The following is a 25361-nucleotide window of genomic DNA, read 5'->3' on the forward strand; positions in this document are numbered from 1 at the left end:
CCTTCGGTTGAGCGACTGGCGCCTGCGTACAGCTTGTTTACAACTGCGGAGCTTAACCATACACATGACCTTTCCAAGATGGATACGAACGCCTATTTTATTGCCTAGCGTGTAATTAGAAAATCTGTGCGTACCGCGGATCTGTGACGCGCTGTTTTGTACCCGTCGTAAGCAGTGGAACGTCGTGTCTAGTTTCTTGATTGTCATTGATAATGCACGAGGGTTTGCGGATTCAAATTCGCTCCAAATAAGGAATTTCTGCACTCGTCAAATTTTCACCTCGCGGCAGATGTGACCACTCTATGCATATTTCTCGAATATACCTTTACGAGTGTTTTTATTCGCGGGTGGATGTTACATGTGTGGAAAATTATATCAATTTAAATATATTTAGGTATTTGCCTCACATGTCTCTCATTTACCTTAGACACAACGTGTTTTGGTATTGCCTCGTATTGCGCATGAAAAATTACCCTGCCCTTGGCAGTAGCCTATTTACTCGGCAAGCATTTTACGCAAGTCGCGATTGTGAGTTCAACCACCCACCCACCTGCGCGTATCGTCCTGCTATTGCTGTTCCTCGGTACAACCTGCTTTATTCAAAATTGTACGAATTTTTGATTCGGGCGCGGCTTATGATTGGGAGCATGTAAACCAACACCTTCGTGCATGTGGAACGGCGGCGTGGAATGTAAATGGTGCTCCTCGTAATCGCCCCCGCGTTCATAATCCATCACGAAGAACGCAATTCCTAACCTCAATTCGCTATCCTCGATCCTCGGGCGGGATGTCTTCGGGCAGGAGCCCAGTTTCCCCCTCGGGCGGTCCGGTCATTAAATCCGGTCACCTACGGAAGCTCAAAACTACCAAGAAGAAATATTTCGTACTTCGCGGCGAAGCTCCCGGATTTAGCGCGTGTTTGGAGTATTATGACAGCAAGAAGAAATTTGAGAACAAGCAGCTTCCAAAACGAAGTATATCATTGCACAGCTGTTTCAACATCAATAAGCGCGTTGACACCAAATATCGTAACGTCATTGCTCTTTATACCAAAGACGAATGCTTCTGCTTGATTCTCGACAGCGAGAAAGAACTCGACGATTGGTTAAACTCTATGCTTCTACTCCAAGGAGGAGATGTTCCTGATGGCGAACAACCTCGTCCTACCTTTGGTGAGATTCGTTACTTTTTTCTTTCCCAATTTCATTCGGCAAAATTAATTAACTTATGTACAATGATCTCTGTTTGCATCAATTTTCAGAACACGTTTGGCAGGTCACGATGCAGAAAAAGGGACTTGGAGAACGCAAAAACATTCAAGGACCATATAGACTATGTCTAACCGATCGAACATTAAGCTTGGTTAAAATCGGAGCTAAGAACAACTCAGACTCTATTGTATTTTCTGTAAGTCAACCGGTCTTGATATGATCATCGTTTATCACAAATATCTTTGTATCTCCCTCTTGAGATTATCTGACATTGATGATATTTAACATGAAAATATTTCATCAAATACAAATCTCTTATTTTTCTCATATTCTTATTTATTTCTTTCATGCAGCTGATGTGCATCAGGCGATGTGGCTACATGGATCGCATTTTTTACATGGAGGTGGGCAGGTCAGCGGTCACAGGGGTAGGAGAATTTTGGATGGAAACGGAAGATAGCAACATTGCGCATAATATGCATGCAGCTATTTTAAACTCTATGAGCAACACTAGTAGTAGTAAAGAGGAAGTTGGGCCACGACCGAGAACACGCAGTTCCTCTGCGAATGAAGCTAGCAAGCCAATATCTGTACTTCAACGTCGCCAAACTCACACTGGGCAAAAACTGCATGGCTTTTCTCCATCAGGTGAGTTTGGAATTTCAGAATTTTTTGACTTTTTATTCATAGGAAACCATAGTATAGTGTTTATGAAAGTTTTTTTTACAGTTCATCGCAGGATGCCACTTTATAGTTTTATTGGTGTGAATAGTTTTCTAATGACGTGCTTATTTGTGTGCAACATGTTAGAGATTATGATTAACTGTTCTAGTCTAGATGTATTGAATTTTTGGTAACATTCAATGTTACCATCATTATTTTTATTATTATGATGATGATGATGATGATGATGGCGATGATGATATGACAATGATGATGACGATGATAACCATGATAACCATGACGGACTCTGCTGCAATAGTAATGATAAACACATTAAACCTTCCTATACGTTATTTATGCTGAGTACATACCTTATAGATTAACAGTTGCATTATTTTGTTTTTGGGTGTTAAACAATAGGATTTGTCACCATCATACTTGAAAAAAGATTAATAGCAAATCGCGATCAGTTTTTGTTTCATTTTTCAAGAATTTGTCACTTCATTCACGTTTCTCAATTGTATGATAATTATATATATATATGAGACACTTTTTTCTGCATTTTTATATAGTTGGTTAGAGCCTTGTCTTATATTAGTGCAAAAACAGGATACTGAATGTATTTTATGTATAATTGCGGTAATTAGGACAAATGTTTTTCGATTTTACTGAGGTACAGCAAATAATTCGAATGAGCAAAGAAATTATTTGAATGTGAATTCCAATTTGAATCCTAATACACCATTTTTTTTATAAGATGGTATATGCTCGTTACTGATCGAGAAAGGTAGGACAGGTCAGAGAATTGCATTTAAAGTTTTAATTTATTTATAAATTGATAACTTTGTTGGAGAAGAAAGAAAGTAAGACCCGAGACAGTTTCCTATAATCTACAGTATGATTACAGTTGGCAATGAAAACTTATACCACAGATTCTCCAAATTAAAGTTATCGAAACCCTGTCGAAACACTAAATTGGTAACAGTAAATTCGACAATAATCATCTGTGAACTAGTATTTCTTCATGTAACAATTCTGAGGTAACTTAGTCACTTTCCAAATGTTACTTTTTTTACTGCTAGCGATGACTTGACCCCAACTAGTGATGCCTCAATCACATTTTCACCGTGTGTTTTCAATTCCATTTGAGTGGCAACCAGTAAATGTTTATAGGATGTAAAAGACAAAAGTGATTACACTCAACTTTTTGAGCTAATGATATTACCAAGCATATCGGATCATACTGATCTTTAAAATTTAGACAATCTAATTTTTCGAGTTTGAATCAAACGTAAATTTAGTTCACTGGACACTAATTAATGTAGGTAATACAGACATGGCTTTTTGAAGTGTTTTATTTCTCATTGGTGTAAATCTAAAATTTAGCTTTGCGGTGGACCATGATCAAATTATGAAGCGCACACACTTTTGTATTGCCTATGCCATGCATCAGGCGTTGTCTCAATTTATTGGGACGAGGCACAGCACAACTTAGCTTTAGAGTAACACACCTGGGTTACGGGCTTTACAGAGGAACAGAAGACTTGCAAGGAACAAGTGGATCCGTTGAGGGAGCTGAACAACCCTGCATCTGCTCCTTCACAGAGTAGTCATTCACAGAGTATCTCCTCTTCCAATACACTCACGGGTCTGTTTTCTCTCACAGTAGTTGTACAATCCTCTCTTCTAAAATGTCGAGTTCATTTGAGATCCAATCTGCTGATGCTGGTGGTGATTATGGACTTATTCAATAGTTCGTTGCTCGATGCTTGTTTACCACCAGCGTATATGGATCTTGAATAGACTATACATATATTGATCTAACTAGTTTTTGCTTTTGGTAACATCGCTGAGTACGGGAATTTTTCACTTTTGAATAGTAATATTTTGCTGGAGTGTGATTATTTCCATGCTTGGCAGTCGTTGCTTAGAGCATGAACAGATTCCTACAGAATTATAATCGTATTTATTGATGTTTGATATTATTCACAGGGTTATATGTTCTCTTATGTTGATTTTTACACAAAAATGGTATCTGGTGGTTTTGGTCTTGGTTATCCAAAATGATTTAATGAATTTAATGTGTCATCACAATCAATCATCACCATTTAAGTTTACTTAACCATTTATGTGTAACCCTAAATTAATTATTCATAATTAACCGAAGATATTTTTTGAAACTCATGCAATTTCACTCAATTTGTGGTTTTTTAAGCTTATGCTGAATTTATATGAAATTTTACAACGTTTGAAAGACGGCTACTGCAAAACATTTGATTAATACAATTCTGTATTACTACATTAAATGATCTAAGCTTTCCTTTGATATTTTGTATTTTATCAATTCATAATCGATTGCCAGGGGTTAATGCAGAAATTTTGCCTACAATGAGACAATATATTTTCCGTCAGTCAACGAAACATGTGCTAATAATTGTATTAGTCTTGCGAAATGTGAAATAAAAAGTTTTCAACAGGTGACAAATGGTAGAAACTTAATAAAGATAGGCTGAAGTATATTTTTAAACACAAAGATCGTTGGTTTATGTTATATCATTATCGAAAATATATTATTGCTTATCTGTAATGTGAAGTATCAACGTTGAGTGTTGTCTCATTGTGGCAATGAATGTTAATGTCATTGTGAGTGACGGTGGATCGAACTGCTCTGCAATCGAGAGTCTCGAGACAGTTAGCTGTATGGTTTACAGCGCTTGCTGCTGCTGGGACTGGGGTTGCTGCAGGACATACCGGGAGTACCTTGACTAACGCCAACAGCACCGCGAATAGACGTCGTCACTCAGTTGCCAGTCATCCTCACCCTACCTCCTCTCAATCTAATCAAATCACAATCACCACTGCCTCGACCACATCTACAACAGCTACCACCACATTATCCCATCAGAGAACCTTGTCGCTGCCCCTAGCCGCTGCTGTTGTCAATCAATCGCAACCATCTAAAAGATCCGTTTTACGCTGTATGTATTTTAGTTTCAATGTAAATCAGTTTCACTTTTTCTTAAGGTATAGTGCAATAACGGTCGAAGTTGCTGATTATATTAGAAAAAATTTTTATTCCATGTTTAATTGGATGATAGCATTTATCTACATGATTGGATGTTTGGTAGTTCCAACAGTTGTGAAACTTGTTAGGGATATTTAACACTGATCATAAATTGTTTGGTTTGTCAAAATTGTTCAGCAAATTCATCACAATAATAATTATAAATGTTTTTTGTTTTGCATTATGTAATATTGTTTGTATTGTTCGCATTGTGGTATTGTTAGTGATTATTTCTAGGTAAAGAACCCGAATAACCAAACATGTATTTCAGTGTTTACGTCATATAACCTCTGCATGTGGCACAACCTGAGAAATTTGCACAAAAATTATTTATGGCTGACATGTATCCATAACATGTAAATAATTGTGGTATTCGTTTTTAAAGTATACAGTGAGGGTGAAAGTTTCCAAAGTCACTCACATTCTAATGAAAATTTTTCTTTTTCAGTTTATGCAATTTTAATTATAAACATTGAAGTTAAGCAAATTTTGCTACCCAAGATTGTATAAAAAAATATGATGAAATTTAATAAAGTACATGAAATTAATTAAATTGTCATGCTATTTAATATTTTCTTACAGTGGCGCTTCTCTCTTTATTGCTAATCACCAGGCATTTTTTGATATATTTTCTTTGTCCAATAACTGTTTCTACTTCTTCAAAGTAGCTTTATTCCTTTTATTCAATCATCTGATCTAATGCTTGTTATAAACATTTAATACTGTGTATATTTATAAATGCAAGTAAATTATACTGAGCTAATGCTGGGGCAGTGTGCTTTTTGAGACCTTATATTCTTCTGCTATCCAACTATAATACTAGTAATATTCATTACAGGTACAACAGGGCGTGAACGATGTGACAGTCTTCCGTCAAGAGCACGTACGTCAAGCGAGGGTCATCCTACAGTTATAATGGGTCATCCAAGAGCAGCTCACCTTGCACCCAATATACCACGACCTCATTCTATGTGTGGTAAAGGATTGTCCTATTCTCCACCAGTTTCTTCTATGCCAATAAGCCCTGCATCTGGGGCTTGTTCCACTGATTCTGCGGGCTCTTCACTTTCTATGGATGACGGAGGAGAAAGCATTTTGGAGGAAGGGCCAGCCTCAAGATATGGTCATTCACTGACGCCTGATGAACCGGTTATTATGGAGGAAAATGGTGATGACTATACTATCTGGTCGTCTGGAAATCCTCAACATAAATATTCACCTCTGTTCAAGTCTCAGTCACCTTCTCAGGTAAGTATGTTACATTATTTTAATGGGAAAATAAAAAAAAAAAACTCCCAAGTTGACAATTTTTGATTAGATTTTAACCGTTGTTTTGCAACATATATATTTTGTTTGTAGTGTTTGGAAAGTACTCTAGTTCACTTGACACAGAAATATTTCCAGATTACTAATCACCTCTTTTGTTGACAGCAGAGTTCTTACATGGAGATGTATAGTCCTTGTGGCTCGAGTCCTGGCAGGGGGGGAGCTTATATGCCTATGAGTCCTGCGACCAATGCACACTCACATTCTCGAGCCTCATCCCTCGTAGAGGAAGTTACTACAATACCTGATGGCTATGTACCTATGGCACCTGTTGGCGACGATGGTTATGTTGATATGGATCCTGCCAATCCAAACAATGGTCATTTTCCTGATGATATGTCTCAACATGGAGGCAGCAGTTGTTCAGTCACATCTGGGACTCCCAGTACAGATTTAAGGTTCTCTGAGTATCACTTGGACAAGGTGACCAGCTATCTTGCACCTGGTGAGGACTTACAGTCCAGGCCCACCAGAGCGTACTCTGTGGGGTCTCGACCAGAACCTGCCAACAGACAACGCAAGAATCGGTAATTGGCTTATATTTGTCCTATTAAGCAACTTTTCTTTATTGTTTTCATTGTACTCGCACATGGTTTGTGTAGTCTAAAATTGAACCGAACAAATTCAGATGCTACAAGTAAAAAAATACTTTGCCTTTAGACTGGAAATAGCGCAACAAGAGTCCATTAGGGTTCGAGCATTTTCGGTAGGAAGTCGCTCAAAGAGACCTGAGATTGGGAGGTTAGCAAACGTGATTGCTACTCCTTTGCCTGTTGGTTCGGATCACTCTACTTCAAGCAAGTCTAACTCCGCCCCACTGTTGTCCAGTTCCTGGGGTCACAACTCTGGTTGCTCAGGGGCATCAGAGCGCATGGAGGACCTTATGGAATTGGATTTTACAAGGCCTAATGCTCTGTCACCTCTATCTTCTCCTCTCTCCTCGTATACCCAGTCCCAAACGCATTCATATTCCACTGCCACTGACACCAGTTCCTATGTCGACATGTCGCCTGGACAACCACCTGTATCTACTACTGCCTCCTACGTAGATATGAGTGGTCTAAACAAGGTTAGTAATCAATGTAAATATCAGTGCATTTTCTCACTATGTTGAGCGCTAGAAAATTTTCTTGATTCATAGTAACAAGTTTTATTTATTTTTTCATCGATATACTGTATTACATTTTGAACTTATCTATTGCAGGCGAACAGAAACAATAATAACAATACCATCACTGCCAATCACAATCACAGTCATACACCAGCATCCTCTTGCACCCCCAAACCAGTGATAACAACACTCAAGCCAGTAGAAGAGGCTGAAGGGCCTTATCTAGAGATGGGAGGTGTGAGTGAAAGCTGGCACAGACCTGATTCAAGTCCTAAACAAGTTCCATCTCCTGTCAACGATGACTACATGCAAATGAACGGACCTCCAGGTACAATTTGTTTTAAAACGCAAAAAGTTTGAACAATTCGAATATATCTGAGAATGCTATTTTTTGATTTGATTAATCAAATTCAAAATGCCTAAGATGTTTTCACTGCACTTAAAATATTCACTGTACAATTGTTTAGTCTCGCTTCAATGAATTTAAATTCTCTTTAAGAATCCATCGAATTGAAGTTTGAAACGATTACTTATTTACTTCAGGGGTAACGAGAACGGCACCTGTCGATTTGCCGCAACCTAGACGCCCACCGGAAGGCTATGTAGAGATGACGTTTAAACCGAGACCGAGCCCCGTCGCTACACCTGAGCAAGACTATATTAATATCAATATGAATATCGGTGGAACTGGTCGTAATAATCGCAGGGCAAGAGGCGGTAGTCGGAAGGAGAAGTCTCGTTCTCAACCGATTGCGATTCAGGCCGGAAGTAAGCCAGTAAAAGCACCAAGTTTTTTACCCCTAAATGGGAGTCCGACAACCGAAAGCTTGGCAAGCACTCCTGCCTCGCCGCCTCGGGCTACTCCTACCGGTTCTTCTGCGACGATATTTCCATTTTCTTTAAACAGCCCGCAGTCGCCGATAAAACCGTTCACTCCCCAATCCGAGATCGGGAAATCTTCAATGATCGATACGAGTGGTGAATACGCGGTAATGCGACCCACTAGCAAGCTCTCTGTAACAAACTCTGTTTCACTTGTGGATAGTTCGTTGCCTAGAAAAGGCAAAGATGTGAATCCACCCAATTCAACGGTCAAAGATACTGGCCACTTATCATCATCTTCAAAAGTTTCTCAAGACCAATCGGTGGTCCCTGTAATAACACGGTTCGCTGAGTTTACGATCTGTAAACCACGACTAGTTACTGCCTCTCCGACTGCTACAAGTCCTAATACCTCTGTGTTCAAACCAGTGCAAACTAAACCGTCGTCTCCTAAGTTATTTGACGATACTCCTACCCCGACACCCACACCAACTCCAACCCCCACACCAACTCCAACTCCTACACCCACCCCTTCTCCTCTCGACAGTGAAGGATATGAAAAATTACAACCAGGTGCTAGTATTCTGCACTACGCTAGGTTGGACCTCCCGGAAGTGGACGGGGTGCCACCAGTTTCCCCTATACCACCCCAGGAGGGTTTCAGCTATGCAGAAATTGACTTTGCAAAGCTGAAACACAACTGAGAGATAGCTTGAATGGCAAATACACGCTGTTTGTAGATACTACACACTACTGAGTTACGTGATTCGTGTTTTGATGATTTGTTACTGATTGTATGCAACCAAAGCATGGGCAGATGATGGAAAATAACACAAAACCACCATATTATCGTGGATATATTATTGCGCTTTTTCGTATAAATTATGAAACGCCTGAATACTTTGAAGTAAGCATCATTATACATATACATATATACATACGAAGCATCTATACATAAGTAAATATATAAATATGAATATATATAATATACATATTATTATATACAGTATATATAATAATATTAACAATTAATAAACGTATAATATAAATTAATAAAAGTATTTATTACATCGTTATCAATCCTCGCGTCTGTTGTAATGTGCCAACCACGCGCAACAGAATACACATATGTAATATTAAGATGTATGCTATACATATGTATATACCACCTAATCGATTTCCTTATCTTATTTTGGTCGTTAAGCCACGCGTTCGCGATTATATCTATAACGATAAGTATCGTTTGTTGGACTAGTTTTATCAGTTTGATGGAATATGCTCCGATCTAAAAATGTTGTTTTGGTTAACTTTTACGGGATGGCGACTCATGAGATATTTACTTTGGTTCTCAGCAGTTGGTCTTAGGGCGAATGAAAATCCGTCTACAAAAGAAAGTGAATGCATGCGGCCGGTAGTAACGACCGTCTACAACCACTCGTGATTAAAATCACCCATACTGAAGATGTGATCTAATTTCAAATCCACTTTGAAAATAACAAGTACCGCGCACAGCTAATCCAGGAGAAATAAACACTGTACTTTGCTCACGTAATTTTCATTGACAATTAAAAACAACCAGAAAAACCACTGAATGTTATGGAGATCCTGGTTATCTGTAAATTATTTAATTTTTAACCATGATATTTTGGAAATATGTTGGAATTGTTCACTGCCCATCAGCATTCTTGTCTAGAAACATATGCCCTTACACCAAGTATACATTTTGTACTGGCATCAAAAGTTTCCAAAATTCTGAAAGTAATGCCTATCATCTGTAGTTATGTGGAAATGATCCTCTGCAACGATTGGATACCTCTTGTTCACCAAAGAATTATATGTATTTAATTATTGTCTTACATTGTATTGGAGATACGATTCTTCACTCTGAAAAATTATAGAATTCTGAGAAATCCCTCGATTGCCCAGCCGCTGGGCTGCACCTCCCGTAGAAGGCCTTTTCTTCAATCTTGCGAGTCTGATTACTTCGGGAAATGATATATCATCGCGTTACAACGCTTCTATGTATGCAATACTGCCGAAGGAGAGGGAATGGAGAAATGGGGGGGAATGTTCACCTAGTTTGCGGATCGTCTTCCGGGTTCGCGGGAGACCTTGAACGTCGCTGAATCGCTTCGAGCGTGGGCAAAGTGAGCGAAGAGCCGTTTGACTGACTTTTGCAACGCGACAGGTGTTTTACATTGATTATTCCGCAACTTAATATAATTAAATACCTAATATATTTTACGTCAGTTACTTTTTATTGTTAAGGAAGTATGAGTAACATTTCCGGTACCGGGGTATTTTTGATGTTAGAACTTTTCGCATCTACGTTCGCGTGGCCGATTTTTGACTTTTGGCCTCTCACTCCAAGTCTACCTCTCAACACATTTGATCTCTACGACGGCGGTGGTCGAGACGCACGTGGTGAGTAGCTATCTTTTTGTCTAATAAACATTTGGAACATGCGAATATTGTGTTTATTGGTTCTGGTAGTATTTTAATATCCTAGAGGGTTTTTGAAATCGCTTCTCGGAAAGAGCAGTTCTAAAGCTTGAAGGTCCATTACTTTGCAAGAGAATGATGTAAATGTATTCAGTAGTAAGTAGGGATTGATCGACGATTATTACAAATTTATTCTATCACATAATTACTCACATAATTACTGTACAGACTGCTGATGCGTTTAAATCCCAAAAGTATTTCTCTTAGTATGTCAATGTGAATCAGCTGAGAATATGAGGGTCAACTGTGTAGAGTAAGCAGAATGTTGTGAAAGTAATTTTTCAATATTCTTATTACTTGACAGTCTTAACTTTTAAGTAAGTGGAAGTCTGAATGACAGTAAATTCGTAATCATAACGTCAAAATGTTCTTTTTTTTTTAGTATTGAATTTTTTTCCTATACCTGTCGAAGAGGAATGTTTGTCCGAAGACAAGCGCAGGGTCGGCATCTGCATGAACACCTACGAGTGTCGCATTCAGCAGGGAAAATCCCATGGCCCATGTGCCCTTGGTTTTGGGGTTTGCTGTATTTGTAAGTAACCAAAAGTTATTTGATATCACGTAAATACCTACAATATACATAGGTATGTATATCGACGTGTTCAGATCCCGTTCAAGCCAATATCCAGCTCTGGAATTATTGGAAAATCGAAAAACAAGCAACAGACAAATGAATAGCGGTAAATAACTGACAATGAGACTGAAAGTTGCCAAACTTGTTTCTAGGATAAATATCAAGATATTATAGACTAGTCAATCAACACTTGGCCTTATCGACTGTTACAAATACAGTTGCACTATTCTTACAATGGATAATATGAAAATAAAGTATACAATAAATGAGTATTTAGTTTGGATCACCTTTTTGGCTCTATTAATTGAAACAGTTTTATCTGTCGAATTCGTCTTGCTGCCCTGTCGCGAACGGTATCTTGTGTTACCATACAAGTTCACGAGAGAGCTTGAATTTTTACACAGTTCTTCCGAACACTTAAGGCTTGCTGAAGCTCGCTATCTTTCCGTAATAAAGATGGGTAGCAAAGGACATTTCTTTGGTATAAACTATCGCTGCTTTAACGGTGTCACCGATTTATATACGTTCGTTTGGTATTTTACAATGTAAACCTTCTTTCCTCAACAACTCTTTTATGTTATAGTTACAACAAGCTGTGGCGAAGAGGTTCAAAATAATTTAACCTACGTCACGAGCCCGGGATTCCCGAACTTGATTAACCAGTCAATGAACTGTTCGTTGACCGTTAAAAAGATAGATCCTCAAGTCAGCCAGCTACGGATCGATTTTTTACACTTTAATATCGTAAGAAACTATATTACAATTACTAACCTACGACAAAAATTTTCTTCTTGTTTATGAAACTAAAGCAAACCCTTGATGGCATACATACTTGATGGTTCTCAGGGCCAGCCCAACCGGAGAACCGGTATCTGTGACGCAGACATAATGGAGATCCGGACCGGCATCGGAAGCCTGAATCTCTGCGGTTGGAACAGCGGTCAACACAGTGAGAAGCTTTTATTATTCCATTTATGTAGGCGTGGATACCGACATATACGCATAAATTCCATCCAGATATAAAGATATGTGTTGAAGAAGTGCGTCGTTTTGATAGTAGGTCGGTGTATGGGTACAATTGGATTGAGAATCTATCGTATGCAAATATAATTACACAGATTTTTTTACCCACATAAACAACGTCAGCGCGGTTTCAAGAACGAGCACAATTTTTTTTTATTCCACAAAGGATGTGCTGTAGCAGCCAACGTTTCACTGGTTCGACGAATAAAAAAGGGGCACAGATGTCACCGTTCCGAAAACCAGCCCATCGGGAATTTATTCGGTTGTCCTCCCCTCTCAATCCTACATGTAAAACTCGACGTGAATGAAATTCAATCGGGACATTGGTATATTCCTTGGTTATATTACCAGATGCATGTGATAATATCGCAAACAATTGAAACTTAATCGACCCGTTTTCTAATGTTCTGGACAATTTTTTTCACTTCTTTGTCAAACCAACAAAACCTGCTGCATCTTGATTACATAAGTCGGCAGATTTTTTTATTTAAAGTCTTACTGATTACACTACGTGTAGTACGGCCTCCTCGTACTTAAGATTTATTTTGCAATTAAAAGTCATCAGATTTTGTAATGTAGAAACAATATCCAGTGCTTCGAGATTTTTATTCACCGTTTAGATTGCTTAGCCGTCTTCCCGTGAAAATATCCGACTAAATTCACGAAATAATAATTAACGAACTTGTAACGCTGCACACTGCAATGGCCAATTGAAATTGGTTAACTTTGGTGTGCATCGAATTCACCGCTGTAAAGAAAATTATTTTTAGACGGTATGGTGCCGTGTTCCATTGACGAGCCGTAACCGTGTCAGATTTAACATTCAATATTTCACATTCAACGTTTCGCGTGCTCTCCGTGACCTATAATATATATACAAGCTAGTCGACACCAAGTAACCGTCTCATTCCCCAGGGAAAAAGTCATTAGTTTGATATTTCTTGTCACTTAGTTGAAAAATCGTGTTGAGGAGATTGAATACGATTCCAGCATCGGAGAATTGAGTGTTTTGGAAAAAAGTTAACTGCTGGTTAGACCAAAGAAAAAAGCCATAAGCCTGACATTTCCGAATGGCCGTTTGAGCAGCGACGATTTTTACTTGACTGGATTTGAAGAGGTCAGAACCTTGCTGCAATGACTTTCAACTATGCTATTCGAATACCCGTAGTGCGAACATGTGTACAGCTCTCTCCTAACAATTATTCACCCTTCTAAGTTTACGTCGACGTCGACGATGGTCCGATAACGTTGAACTTCCGGCTACCATCTTCGTTGGAGTCAAGGATGTGGGAGATGCGGATCACGCAGGTCGGTTTCGAGCAAAGGGCTCCCGCCGGATGTCTCCAGTACCACGTTACTCCCAGAGGGACGTTACGCACCCTAAACTACCTACCTAACGGGCGGTACCTGGCTAGCCAAGATCATCTTCTGTGTGTCCGTCAGGAGCGAGGCATGTGCAGCATTTCCTATGCTCCCTGCGCAACGGACTCTTTCCGCATCGGTCCTCCCCGATCAACCGGACCAGCATCAAATATGGGGGGACTGGAGGGTCAGGTGGTGCAAGGCGAAGGCTCCGGAACTGGTGCTCCCGTTTTTGAAAGCGCATCGCGATGCAGAGATCGCGTATTGATTCCTTGCGACTTCGAAGAATTCATCACGGTGAGCTCCATTGAGCAATCATCTTTTAGTCAAGATCTGAATTGAACTTTCTGAATGGAATTAGTGAATTCGATATTATGGCTGCGACAATTACCTTACACTTATCACCTCCTAAGGAGGAACATATCTTGTCTTCTACTCTTTTCGGTAGAAGCTGAAGATGACTTCTACGTTCGTACGTTCAGCTTGTTTCATTTTTCAGCCTGGAAACGACGGTGCCGGTATTTGTGATCTGGAACACTGTGGAAATTCGTTGTGCAACCAGAGCGAGTTGGACGACGAGGGAAACTGTCGAGTGGAAACATCAGCGACACCATTTCACATTCGAGTAGCTTTTGGTCCCGGCGAGGACAACGGTCTCTCATCCGAAAACAACGTGGGCATGTGTCTAAGTTACGAGCAGCTGCCATGTGGGCCTTGATAAACCAAATGAAGTCAGAAGAGATGCACATCGCAACGTGTGGAGGCATCTAAATTCGACGCTATTGACTGATAATCGCGTACTTTCTATGTATAAATAAAAATATTTATTTATTTATTAATTTACTGATTCTTGAAGATACATACTTTGATTTCTCGCGACATCCACAGCGTTCGAATTGGAAACGAGTATTCGATTGTCGATAATTTTAGGCACGACAATATCTATACAAAATCGCATTGACAGATTTCTGAGGGAAACGTTAGAGTCTCTAGCAGTGAGTGGATTTATTAGCGCACTATTCCGACGTAATTTTGGAAGAGAAATCTATTGGGCGCTGTCCGAATACGATGCGAGCAACGGATCGAAAGTTACAGCCAAAGAACGAAAACCTGTGTTTTCGACATTTTTCAGCAGGTGCTTTTTCGCTTGCCTTTTCTCTCCTGTTGATCTCACGCTCTTTTCGCTGCGTTTTCTGAGCTCCTGGTGGTCCAATTAGTCAGGTAAGGGTCATACAAATCGAATCTGAGACCTAAAATTTTTCGGCCGAAAAAAAAGTAAGGCTAACCCCTTTGCATTTTTCTCGAAAATTTGAGCGATTTTGAAAAGTGCTAAAATGAAATCTTTGTGGCACTATTCCGACGATATTTTGCGAGAGAAATCGATTGTGCGCAGTCCGGATACGATGCGAGCAACGGATCGAAAGTTACAGCCAAAAAACGAAAACCTGTGTTTTCGACATTTTTCAGCAGGTGCTTTTTCGCTTGCCTTTTCTCTCCTGTTGATCTCACGCTCTTTTCGCTGCGTTTTCTGAGTTCCTGGTGGTCCAATTAGTCAGGAAAGGGTCATACAAATCGAATCTGAGACCTAAAATTTTTCGGCCGAAAAAAAAGTAAGGCTAACCCCTTTGCATTTTTCTCTAAAATTTAAGCGTTTTTGAAGAGTGCCGAGATGAGATCTTTGTGGCACTATTCCGACAATATTTTGCGAGAGAAATCGATTGTGCGCAGTCCGGATACGATGCGAGCAACGGATCGAAAGTCACAGCCAAAAAACGAAAACCTGTGTTTTCGACATTTTTCAGCAGGTGCTTTTTCGCTTGCCTTTTCTCTCCTGTTGATCTCACGCTCTTTTCGCTGCGTTTTCTGAGTTCCTGGTGGTCCAATTAGTCAGAAAGGGGTTATACAGATCGAATCTGAGACCTAAAATTTTTCGGCCGAAAAAAAAGTAAGGCTAACCCCTTTGCATTTTTCTCGAAAATTTAAGCGATTTTGAAAAGTGCTGAAATGAGATCTTCGTGGCACTATTCCGACGTTATTTTGCGAGAGAAATCGATTAGACGCAGTGCGGATACGATGCGAGCAACGGATCGAAAGTTACAGCCAAAAAACGAGAACCAGTGTTTTCGACATTTTTCAGCAGGTGCTTTTTCGCTTGCCTTTTCTCTCCTGTTGATCTCACGCTCTTTTCGCTGCGTTTTCTGAGTTCCTGGTGGTCCAATTAGTCAGGAAAGGGTTATACAAATCGAATCTGAGACCTAAAATTTTTCGGCCGAAAAAAAAGTAAGGCTAACCCCTTTGCATTTTTCTCGAAAATTTGGGCGATTTTGAAAAGTGCTGAAATGAGATCTTCGTGGCACTATTCCGAAGTTATTTTGCGAGAAAAATCGATTGGGCGCAGTGCGGATACGATGCGAGCAACGGATCGGAAGTTACAGCCTAAAAACGAAAACCTGTGTTTTCGACATTTTTCAGCAGGTGCTTTTTCGCTTGCCTTTTCTCTCCTGTTGATCTCACGCTCTTTTCGCTGCGTTTTCTGAGTTCCTGGTGGTCCAATTAGTCAGGTAAGGGTCATACAAATCGAATCTGAGACCTAAAATTTTTCGGCCGAAAAAAAAGTAAGGCTAACCCCTTTGCATTTTTCTCGAAAATTTAAGCGATTTTGAAAAGTGCTGAAATGAGATCTTCGTGGCACTATTCCGACGTGATTTTGCGAGAAAAATCGATTGGGCGCAGTGCGGATACGATGCGAGCAACGGATCGAAAGTTACAGCCAAAAAACGAAAACCTGTGTTTTCGACATTTTTCAGCAGGTGCTTTTTCGCTTGCCTTTTCTCTCCTGTTGATCTCACGCTCTTTTCGCTGCGTTTTCTGAGTTCTTGGTGGTCCAATTAGTCAGGTAAGGGTCATACAAATCGAATCTGAGACCTAAAATTTTTCGGCCGAAAAAAAAGCAACGCTAACCCCTTTGCATTTTTCTCGAAAATTTAAGCGATTTTGAAAAGTGCTGAGATGAGATCTTTGTGGCACTATTCCGACGATATTTTGCGAGAAAAATCGATTGGGCGCAGTCCGGATACGATGCGAGCAACGGATCGAAAGTTACAGCCAAAAAACGAAAACCCGTGTTTTCGACATTTTTCAGCAGGTGCTTTTTCGCTTGCCTTTTCTCTCCTGTTGATCTCACGCTCTTTTCGCTGCGTTTTCTGAGTTCCTGGTGGTCCAATTAGTCAGAAAAGGGTTATACAAATCGAATCTGAGACCTAAAATTTTTCGGCCGAAAAAAAAGTAAGGCTAACCCCTTTGCATTTTTCTCTAAAATTTAAGCGTTTTTGAAGAGTGCCGAGATGAGATCTTTGTGGCACTATTCCGACAATATTTTGCGAGAGAAATCGATTGTGCGCAGTCCGGATACGATGCGAGCAACGGATCGAAAGTCACAGCCAAAAAACGAAAACCTGTGTTTTCGACATTTTTCAGCAGGTGCTTTTTTGCTTGCCTTTTCTCTCCTGTTGATCTCACGCTCTTTTCGCTGCGTTTTCTGAGTTCCTGGTGGTCCAATTAGTCAGAAAAGGGTTATACAGATCGAATCTGAGACCTAAAATTTTTCGGCCGAAAAAAAAGTAAGGCTAACCTCTTTGCATTTTTCTCGAAAATTTAAGCGATTTTGAAAAGTGCTGAAATGAGATCTTCGTGGCACTATTCCGACGTTATTTTGCGAGAGAAATCGATTAGGCGCAGTGCGGATACGATGCGAGCAACGGATCGAAAGTTACAGCCAAAAAACGAGAACCAGTGTTTTCGACATTTTTCAGCAGGTGCTTTTTCGCTTGCCTTTTCTCTCCTGTTGATCTCACGCTCTTTTCGCTGCGTTTTCTGAGTTCCTGGTGGTCCAATTAGTCAGGAAAGGGTTATACAAATCGAATCTGAGACCTAAAATTTTTCGGCCGAAAAAAAAGTAAGGCTAACGCCTTTGCATTTTTCTCGAAAATTTGGGCGATTTTGAAAAGTGCTGAGATGAGATCTTCGTGGCACTATTCCGAAGTTATTTTGCGAGAAAAATCGATTGGGCGCAGTGCGGATACGATGCGAGCAACGGATCGAAAGTTACAGCCAAAAAACGAAAACCTGTGTTTTCGACATTTTTCAGCAGGTGCTTTTTCGCTTGCCTTTTCTCTCCTGTTGATCTCACGCTCTTTTCGCTGCGTTTTCTGAGTTCCTGGTGGTCCAATGAGTCAGGAAAGGGTCATACAAATCGAATCTAAGACCTAAAATTTTTCGGCCGAAAAAAAAGTAAGGCTAACCCCTTTGCATTTTTCTCGAAAATTTGAGCGATTTTGAAAAGTGCTGTAATGAGATCTTTGTAGCACTATTCCGACGATATTTTGCGAGGGAAATCGATTGTGCGCAGTCCGGATACGATGCGAGCAACGGATCGAAAGTTACAGCCAAAAAACGAAAACCTGTGTTTTCGACATTTTTCAGCAGGTGCTTTTTCGCTTGCCTTTTCTCTCCTGTTGATCTCACGCTCTTTTCGCTGCGTTTTCTGAGTTCCTGGTGGTCCAATTAGTCAGAAAAGGGTTATACAGATCGAATCTGAGACCTAAAATTTTTCGGCCGAAAAAAAAGTAAGGCTAACCCCTTTGCATTTTTCACGAAAATTTAAGCGATTTTGAAAAGTGCTGAAATGAGATCTTCGTGGCACTATTCCGACGTGATTTTGCGAGAAAAATCGATTGGGCGCAGTGCGGATACGATGCGAGCAACGGATCGAAAGTTACAGCCAAAAAACGAAAACCTGTGTTTTCGACATTTTTCAGCAGGTGCTTTTTCGCTTGCCTTTTCTCTCCTGTTGATCTCACGCTCTTTTCGCTGCGTTTTCTGAGTTCCTGGTGGTCCAATTAGTCAGGTAAGGGTCATACAAATCGAATCTGAGACCTGAAATTTTTCGGCCGAAAAAAAAGTAAGGCTAACCCCTTTGCATTTTTCTCTAAAATTTAAGCGTTTTTGAAGAGTGCCGAGATGAGATCTTTGTGGCACTATTCCGACAATATTTTGCGAGAGAAATCGATTGTGCGCAGTCCGGATACGATGCGAGCAACGGATCGAAAGTCACAGCCAAAAAACGAAAACCTGTGTTTTCGACATTTTTCAGCTGGTGCTTTTTCGCTTGCCTGTTCTCTCCTGTTGATCTCACGCTCTTTTCGCTGCGTTTTCTGAGTTCCTGGTGGTCCAATTAGTCAGAAAAGGGTTATACAAATCGAATCTGAGACCTAAAATTTTTCGGCCGAAAAAAAAGTAAGGCTAACCCCTTTGCATTTTTCTCGAAAATTTGAGCGATTTTGAAAAGTGCTAAAATGAAATCTTTGTGGCACTATTCCGACAATATTTTGCGAGAGAAATCGATTGTGCGCAGTCCGGATACGATGCGAGCAACGGATCGAAAGTTACAGCCAAAAAACGAAAACCTGTGTTTTCGACATTTTTCAGCAGGTGCTTTTTCGCTTGCCTTTCCTCTCCTGTTGATCTCACGCTCTTTTCGCTGCGTTTTCTGAGTTCCTGGTGGTCCAATGAGTCAGGATAGGGTCATACAAATCGAATCTGAGACCTAAAATTTTTCGGCCGAAAAAAAAGTAAGGCTAACCCCTTTGCATTTTACTCGAGAATTTAAGCGATTTTGAAAAGTGCTAAGATGAGATCTTTGTGGCACTATTCCGACGATATTTTGCGAGAGAAATCGATTGGGCGCAGTCCAGATACGATGCGAGCAACGGATCGAAAGTTACAGCCAAAAATACGAAAACCTGTGTTTTCGACATTTTTCAGCAGGTGCTTTTTCGCTAGCCTTTTCTCTCCTGTTGATCTCACGCTCTTTTCGCTGCGTTTTCTGAGTTCCTGGTCGTCCAATTAGTCAGAAAAGGGTCATAAAAATCGAATCTGAGACCTAAAATTTTTCGGCCGAAAAAAAAGTAAGGCTAACCCCTTTGCATTTTTCTCGAAAATTTGAGCGATTTTGAAAAGTGCTGAAATGAGATCTTCGTGGCACTATTCCGACGTTATTTTGCGAGAAAAATCGATCGGGCGCAGTGCGGATACGATGCAAGCAACGGATCGAAAGTTACAGCCAAAAAACGAAAACCTGTGTTTTCGACATTTTTCAGCAGGTGCTTTTTCGCTTGCCTTTTCTCTCCTGTTGATCTCACGCTCTTTTCGCTGCGTTTTCTGAGTTCCTGGTGGTCCAATGAGTCAGGAAAGGGTCATACAAATCGAATCTAAGACCTAAAATTTTTCGGCCGAAAAAAAAGTAAGGCTAACCCCTTTGCATTTTTCTCGAAAATTTGAGCGATTTTGAAAAGTGCTGAGATGAGATCTTTGTGGCACTATTCCGACGATATTTTGCGAGAGAAATCGATTGGGCGCAGTCCAGATACGATGCGAGCAACGGATCGAAAGTTACAGCCAAAAATACGAAAACCTGTGTTTTCGACATTTTTCAGCAGGTGCTTTTTCGCTAGCCTTTTCTCTCCTGTTGATCTCACGCTCTTTTCGCTGCGTTTTCTGAGTTCCTGGTCGTCCAATTAGTCAGAAAAGGGTCATAAAAATCGAATCTGAGACCTAAAATTTTTCGGCCGAAAAAAAAGTAAGGCTAACCCCTTTGCATTTTTCTCGAAAATTTGAGCGATTTTGAAAAGTGCTGAAATGAGATCTTCGTGGCACTATTCCGACGTTATTTGGCGAGAAAAATCGATCGGGCGCAGTGCGGATACGATGCAAGCAACGGATCGAAAGTTACAGCCAAAAAACGAAAACCTGTGTTTTCGACATTTTTCAGCAGGTGCTTTTTCGCTTGCCTTTTCTCTCCTGTTGATCTCACGCTCTTTTCGCTGCGTTTTCTGAGTTCCTGGTGGTCCAATGAGTCAGGAAAGGGTCATACAAATCGAATCTAAGACCTAAAATTTTTCGGCCGAAAAAAAAGTAAGGCTAACCCCTTTGCATTTTTCTCGAAAATTTAAGCGATTTTGAAAAGTGCTGAAATGAGATCTTCGTGGCACTATTCCGACGTTATTTTGCGAGAGAAATCGATTAGGCGCAGTGCGGATACGATGCGAGCAACGGATCGAAAGTTACAGCCAAAAAACGAGAACCAGTGTTTTCGACATTTTTCAGCAGGTGCTTTTTCGCTTGCCTTTTCTCTCCTGTTGATCTCACGCTCTTTTCGCTGCGTTTTCTGAGTTCCTGGTGGTCCAATTAGTCAGGAAAGGGTTATACAAATCGAATCTGAGACCTAAAATTTTTCGGCCGAAAAAAAAGTAAGGCTAACCCCTTTGCATTTTTCTCGAAAATTTGGGCGATTTTGAAAAGTGCTGAAATGAGATCTTCGTGGCACTATTCCGAAGTTATTTTGCGAGAAAAATCGATTGGGCGCAGTGCGGATACGATGCGAGCAACGGATCGGAAGTTACAGCCAAAAAACGAAAACCTGTGTTTTCGACATTTTTCAGCAGGTGCTTTTTCGCTTGCCTTTTCTCTCCTGTTGATCTCACGCTCTTTTCGCTGCGTTTTCTGAGTTCCTGGTGGTCCAATTAGTCAGGTAAGGGTCATACAAATCGAATCTGAGACCTAAAATTTTTCGGCCGAAAAAAAAGTAAGGCTAACCCCTTTGCATTTTTCTCGAAAATTTAAGCGATTTTGAAAAGTGCTGAAATGAGATCTTCGTGGCACTATTCCGACGTGATTTTGCGAGAAAAATCGATTGGGCGCAGTGCGGATACGATGCGAGCAACGGATCGAAAGTTACAGCCAAAAAACGAAAACCTGTGTTTTCGACATTTTTCAGCAGGTGCTTTTTCGCTTGCCTTTTCTCTCCTGTTGATCTCACGCTCTTTTCGCTGCGTTTTCTGAGTTCTTGGTGGTCCAATTAGTCAGGTAAGGGTCATACAAATCGAATCTGAGACCTAAAATTTTTCGGCCGAAAAAAAAGCAAGGCTAACCCCTTTGCATTTTTCTCGAAAATTTAAGCGATTTTGAAAAGTGCTGAGATGAGATCTTTGTGGCACTATTCCGACGATATTTTGCGAGAAAAATCGATTGGGCGCAGTCCGGATACGATGCGAGCAACGGATCGAAAGTTACAGCCAAAAAACGAAAACCCGTGTTTTCGACATTTTTCAGCAGGTGCTTTTTCGCTTGCCTTTTCTCTCCTGTTGATCTCACGCTCTTTTCGCTGCGTTTTCTGAGTTCCTGGTGGTCCAATTAGTCAGAAAAGGGTTATACAAATCGAATCTGAGACCTAAAATTTTTCGGCCGAAAAAAAAGTAAGGCTAACCCCTTTGCATTTTTCTCTAAAATTTAAGCGTTTTTGAAGAGTGCCGAGATGAGATCTTTGTGGCACTATTCCGACAATATTTTGCGAGAGAAATCGATTGTGCGCAGTCCGGATACGATGCGAGCAACGGATCGAAAGTCACAGCCAAAAAACGAAAACCTGTGTTTTCGACATTTTTCAGCAGGTGCTTTTTCGCTTGCCTTTTCTCTCCTGTTGATCTCACGCTCTTTTCGCTGCGTTTTCTGAGTTCCTGGTGGTCCAATTAGTCAGAAAAGGGTTATACAGATCGAATCTGAGACCTAAAATTTTTCGGCCGAAAAAAAAGTAAGGCTAACCTCTTTGCATTTTTCTCGAAAATTTAAGCGATTTTGAAAAGTGCTGAAATGAGATCTTCGTGGCACTATTCCGACGTTATTTTGCGAGAGAAATCGATTAGGCGCAGTGCGGATACGATGCGAGCAACGGATCGAAAGTTACAGCCAAAAAACGAGAACCAGTGTTTTCGACATTTTTCAGCAGGTGCTTTTTCGCTTGCCTTTTCTCTCCTGTTGATCTCACGCTCTTTTCGCTGCGTTTTCTGAGTTCCTGGTGGTCCAATTAGTCAGGAAAGGGTTATACAAATCGAATCTGAGACCTAAAATTTTTCGGCCGAAAAAAAAGTAAGGCTAACGCCTTTGCATTTTTCTCGAAAATTTGGGCGATTTTGAAAAGTGCTGAGATGAGATCTTCGTGGCACTATTCCGAAGTTATTTTGCGAGAAAAATCGATTGGGCGCAGTGCGGATACGATGCGAGCAACGGATCGAAAGTTACAGCCAAAAAACGAAAACCTGTGTTTTCGACATTTTTCAGCAGGTGCTTTTTCGCTTGCCTTTTCTCTCCTGTTGATCTCACGCTCTTTTCGCTGCGTTTTCTGAGTTCCTGGTGGTCCAATGAGTCAGGAAAGGGTCATACAAATCGAATCTAAGACCTAAAATTTTTCGGCCGAAAAAAAAGTAAGGCTAACCCCTTTGCATTTTTCTCGAAAATTTGAGCGATTTTGAAAAGTGCTGTAATGAGATCTTTGTAGCACTATTCCGACGATATTTTGCGAGGGAAATCGATTGTGCGCAGTCCGGATACGATGCGAGCAACGGATCGAAAGTTACAGCCAAAAAACGAAAACCTGTGTTTTCGACATTTTTCAGCAGGTGCTTTTTCGCTTGCCTTTTCTCTCCTGTTGATCTCACGCTCGTTTCGCTGCGTTTTCTGAGTTCCTGGTGGTCCAATTAGTCTGGAAAGGGTCATACAAATTGAATCTGAGACCTAAAATTTTTCGGCCGAAAAAAAAGTAAGGCTAACCCCTTTGCATTTTTCTCTAAAATTTAAGCGTTTTTGAAGAGTGCCGAGATGAGATCTTTGTGGCACTATTCCGACAATATTTTGCGAGAGAAATCGATTGTGCGCAGTCCGGATACGATGCGAGCAACGGATCGAAAGTCACAGCCAAAAAACGAAAACCTGTGTTTTCGACATTTTTCAGCAGGTGCTTTTTCGCTTGCCTTTTCTCTCCTGTTGATCTCACGCTCTTTTCGCTGCGTTTTCTGAGTTCCTGGTGGTCCAATTAGTCAGAAAAGGGTTATACAGATCGAATCTGAGACCTAAAATTTTTCGGCCGAAAAAAAAGTAAGGCTAACCCCTTTGCATTTTTCACGAAAATTTAAGCGATTTTGAAAAGTGCTGAAATGAGATCTTCGTGGCACTATTCCGACGTGATTTTGCGAGAAAAATCGATTGGGCGCAGTGCGGATACGATGCGAGCAACGGATCGAAAGTTACAGCCAAAAAACGAAAACCTGTGTTTTCGACATTTTTCAGCAGGTGCTTTTTCGCTTGCCTTTTCTCTCCTGTTTATCTCACGCTCTTTTCGCTGCGTTTTCTGAGTTCCTGGTGGTCCAATTAGTCAGGTAAGGGTCATACAAATCGAATCTGAGACCTGAAATTTTTCGGCCGAAAAAAAAGTAAGGCTAACCCCTTTGCATTTTTCTCTAAAATTTAAGCGTTTTTGAAGAGTGCCGAGATGAGATCTTTGTGGCACTATTCCGACAATATTTTGCGAGAGAAATCGATTGTGCGCAGTCCGGATACGATGCGAGCAACGGATCGAAAGTCACAGCCAAAAAACGAAAACCTGTGTTTTCGACATTTTTCAGCTGGTGCTTTTTCGCTTGCCTGTTCTCTCCTGTTGATCTCACGCTCTTTTCGCTGCGTTTTCTGAGTTCCTGGTGGTCCAATTAGTCAGAAAAGGGTTATACAAATCGAATCTGAGACCTAAAATTTTTCGGCCGAAAAAAAAGTAAGGCTAACCCCTTTGCATTTTTCTCGAAAATTTGAGCGATTTTGAAAAGTGCTAAAATGAAATCTTTGTGGCACTATTCCGACAATATTTTGCGAGAGAAATCGATTGTGCGCAGTCCGGATACGATGCGAGCAACGGATCGAAAGTTACAGCCAAAAAACGAAAACCTGTGTTTTCGACATTTTTCAGCAGGTGCTTTTTCGCTTGCCTTTCCTCTCCTGTTGATCTCACGCTCTTTTCGCTGCGTTTTCTGAGTTCCTGGTGGTCCAATGAGTCAGGATAGGGTCATACAAATCGAATCTGAGACCTAAAATTTTTCGGCCGAAAAAAAAGTAAGGCTAACCCCTTTGCATTTTACTCGAGAATTTAAGCGATTTTGAAAAGTGCTAAGATGAGATCTTTGTGGCACTATTCCGACGATATTTTGCGAGAGAAATCGATTGGGCGCAGTCCAGATACGATGCGAGCAACGGATCGAAAGTTACAGCCAAAAATACGAAAACCTGTGTTTTCGACATTTTTCAGCAGGTGCTTTTTCGCTAGCCTTTTCTCTCCTGTTGATCTCACGCTCTTTTCGCTGCGTTTTCTGAGTTCCTGGTGGTCCAATGAGTCAGGAAAGGGTCATACAAATCGAATCTGAGACCTAAAATTTTTCGGCCGAAAAAAAAGTAAGGCTAACCCCTTTGCATTTTTCTCGAAAATTTGAGCGATTTTGAAAAGTGCTGAGATGAGATCTTTGTGGCACTATTCCGACGATATTTTGCGAGAGAAATCGATTGGGCGCAGTCCAGATACGATGCGAGCAACGGATCGAAAGTTACAGCCAAAAATACGAAAACCTGTGTTTTCGACATTTTTCAGCAGGTGCTTTTTCGCTAGCCTTTTCTCTCCTGTTGATCTCACGCTCTTTTCGCTGCGTTTTCTGAGTTCCTGGTCGTCCAATTAGTCAGAAAAGGGTCATAAAAATCGAATCTGAGACCTAAAATTTTTCGGCCGAAAAAAAAGTAAGGCTAACCCCTTTGCATTTTTCTCGAAAATTTGAG

At 40.6% G+C, this 25361-nt stretch overlaps 2 protein-coding genes across 9 annotated transcripts; both read left to right on the forward strand.

The window, feature by feature from the left end:
- Positions 1-7: 7 nt before the first annotated feature.
- chico (insulin receptor substrate 1 chico) lies at positions 8-9250 on the forward strand. 5 transcript variants are annotated; one of them, XM_046608912.2, is made up of 10 exons: positions 8-1172; positions 1262-1407; positions 1565-1859; positions 3406-3522; positions 4586-4852; positions 5777-6186; positions 6370-6791; positions 6925-7333; positions 7469-7703; positions 7919-9250. In XM_046608912.2, the coding sequence occupies exons 1-10, from the start codon at positions 788-790 to the stop codon at positions 8899-8901; spliced, it is 3669 nt and encodes a 1222-aa protein (XP_046464868.1). In that variant the 5' UTR covers positions 8-787; the 3' UTR covers positions 8902-9250. The 5 variants fall into 5 exon arrangements, with proteins under 5 accessions (XP_046464868.1, XP_046464869.1, XP_046464870.1 ...); XM_046608913.2 differs by having other exon boundaries at positions 6373-6791; positions 7919-9249; XM_046608914.2 differs by lacking the exon at positions 3406-3522 and having other exon boundaries at positions 9-1172; positions 7919-9249.
- Positions 9251-10100: 850 nt separating this feature from the next.
- Positions 10101-14497, forward strand: LOC124210690 (uncharacterized). Of its 4 annotated transcripts, none has more exons than XM_046608926.2 (7): positions 10304-10385; positions 10466-10621; positions 11082-11231; positions 11857-12017; positions 12120-12222; positions 13513-13955; positions 14158-14497. In XM_046608926.2, the coding sequence occupies exons 2-7, from the start codon at positions 10471-10473 to the stop codon at positions 14374-14376; spliced, it is 1227 nt and encodes a 408-aa protein (XP_046464882.1). In that variant the 5' UTR covers positions 10304-10385; positions 10466-10470; the 3' UTR covers positions 14377-14497. The 4 variants fall into 4 exon arrangements, with proteins under 4 accessions (XP_046464881.1, XP_046464882.1, XP_046464884.1 ...); XM_046608928.2 differs by having other exon boundaries at positions 10314-10385; positions 10511-10621; XM_046608927.2 differs by having other exon boundaries at positions 10321-10385; positions 10470-10621.
- Positions 14498-25361: the final 10864 nt, after the last annotated feature.

The sequence above is a fragment of the Neodiprion pinetum genome, chromosome 1 (assembly GCF_021155775.2).
Source record: "Neodiprion pinetum isolate iyNeoPine1 chromosome 1, iyNeoPine1.2, whole genome shotgun sequence".
NCBI classification, from domain to species: domain Eukaryota; kingdom Metazoa; phylum Arthropoda; class Insecta; order Hymenoptera; family Diprionidae; genus Neodiprion; species Neodiprion pinetum.

Excerpts from the sequence above, each read along its gene's own strand:
- chico (XM_046608912.2), top strand. The coding sequence starts at position 788 with ATGTCTTCGGGCAGGAGCCCAGTTTCCCCCTCGGGCGGTCCGGTCATT. Across the intron at positions 1,408-1,564 it reads CAGACTCTATTGTATTTTCT|CTGATGTGCATCAGGCGATG; the intron begins GTAAGTCAACCG and ends TCTTTCATGCAG. Across the intron at positions 7,334-7,468 it reads ATATGAGTGGTCTAAACAAG|GCGAACAGAAACAATAATAA; the intron begins GTTAGTAATCAA and ends TATCTATTGCAG.
- LOC124210690 (XM_046608925.1), top strand. The coding sequence starts at position 10,471 with ATGAGTAACATTTCCGGTACCGGGGTATTTTTGATGTTAGAACTTTTC. Across the intron at positions 12,018-12,119 it reads ATTTTTTACACTTTAATATC|GGCCAGCCCAACCGGAGAAC; the intron begins GTAAGAAACTAT and ends GATGGTTCTCAG. Across the intron at positions 13,956-14,157 it reads ACTTCGAAGAATTCATCACG|CCTGGAAACGACGGTGCCGG; the intron begins GTGAGCTCCATT and ends TTCATTTTTCAG.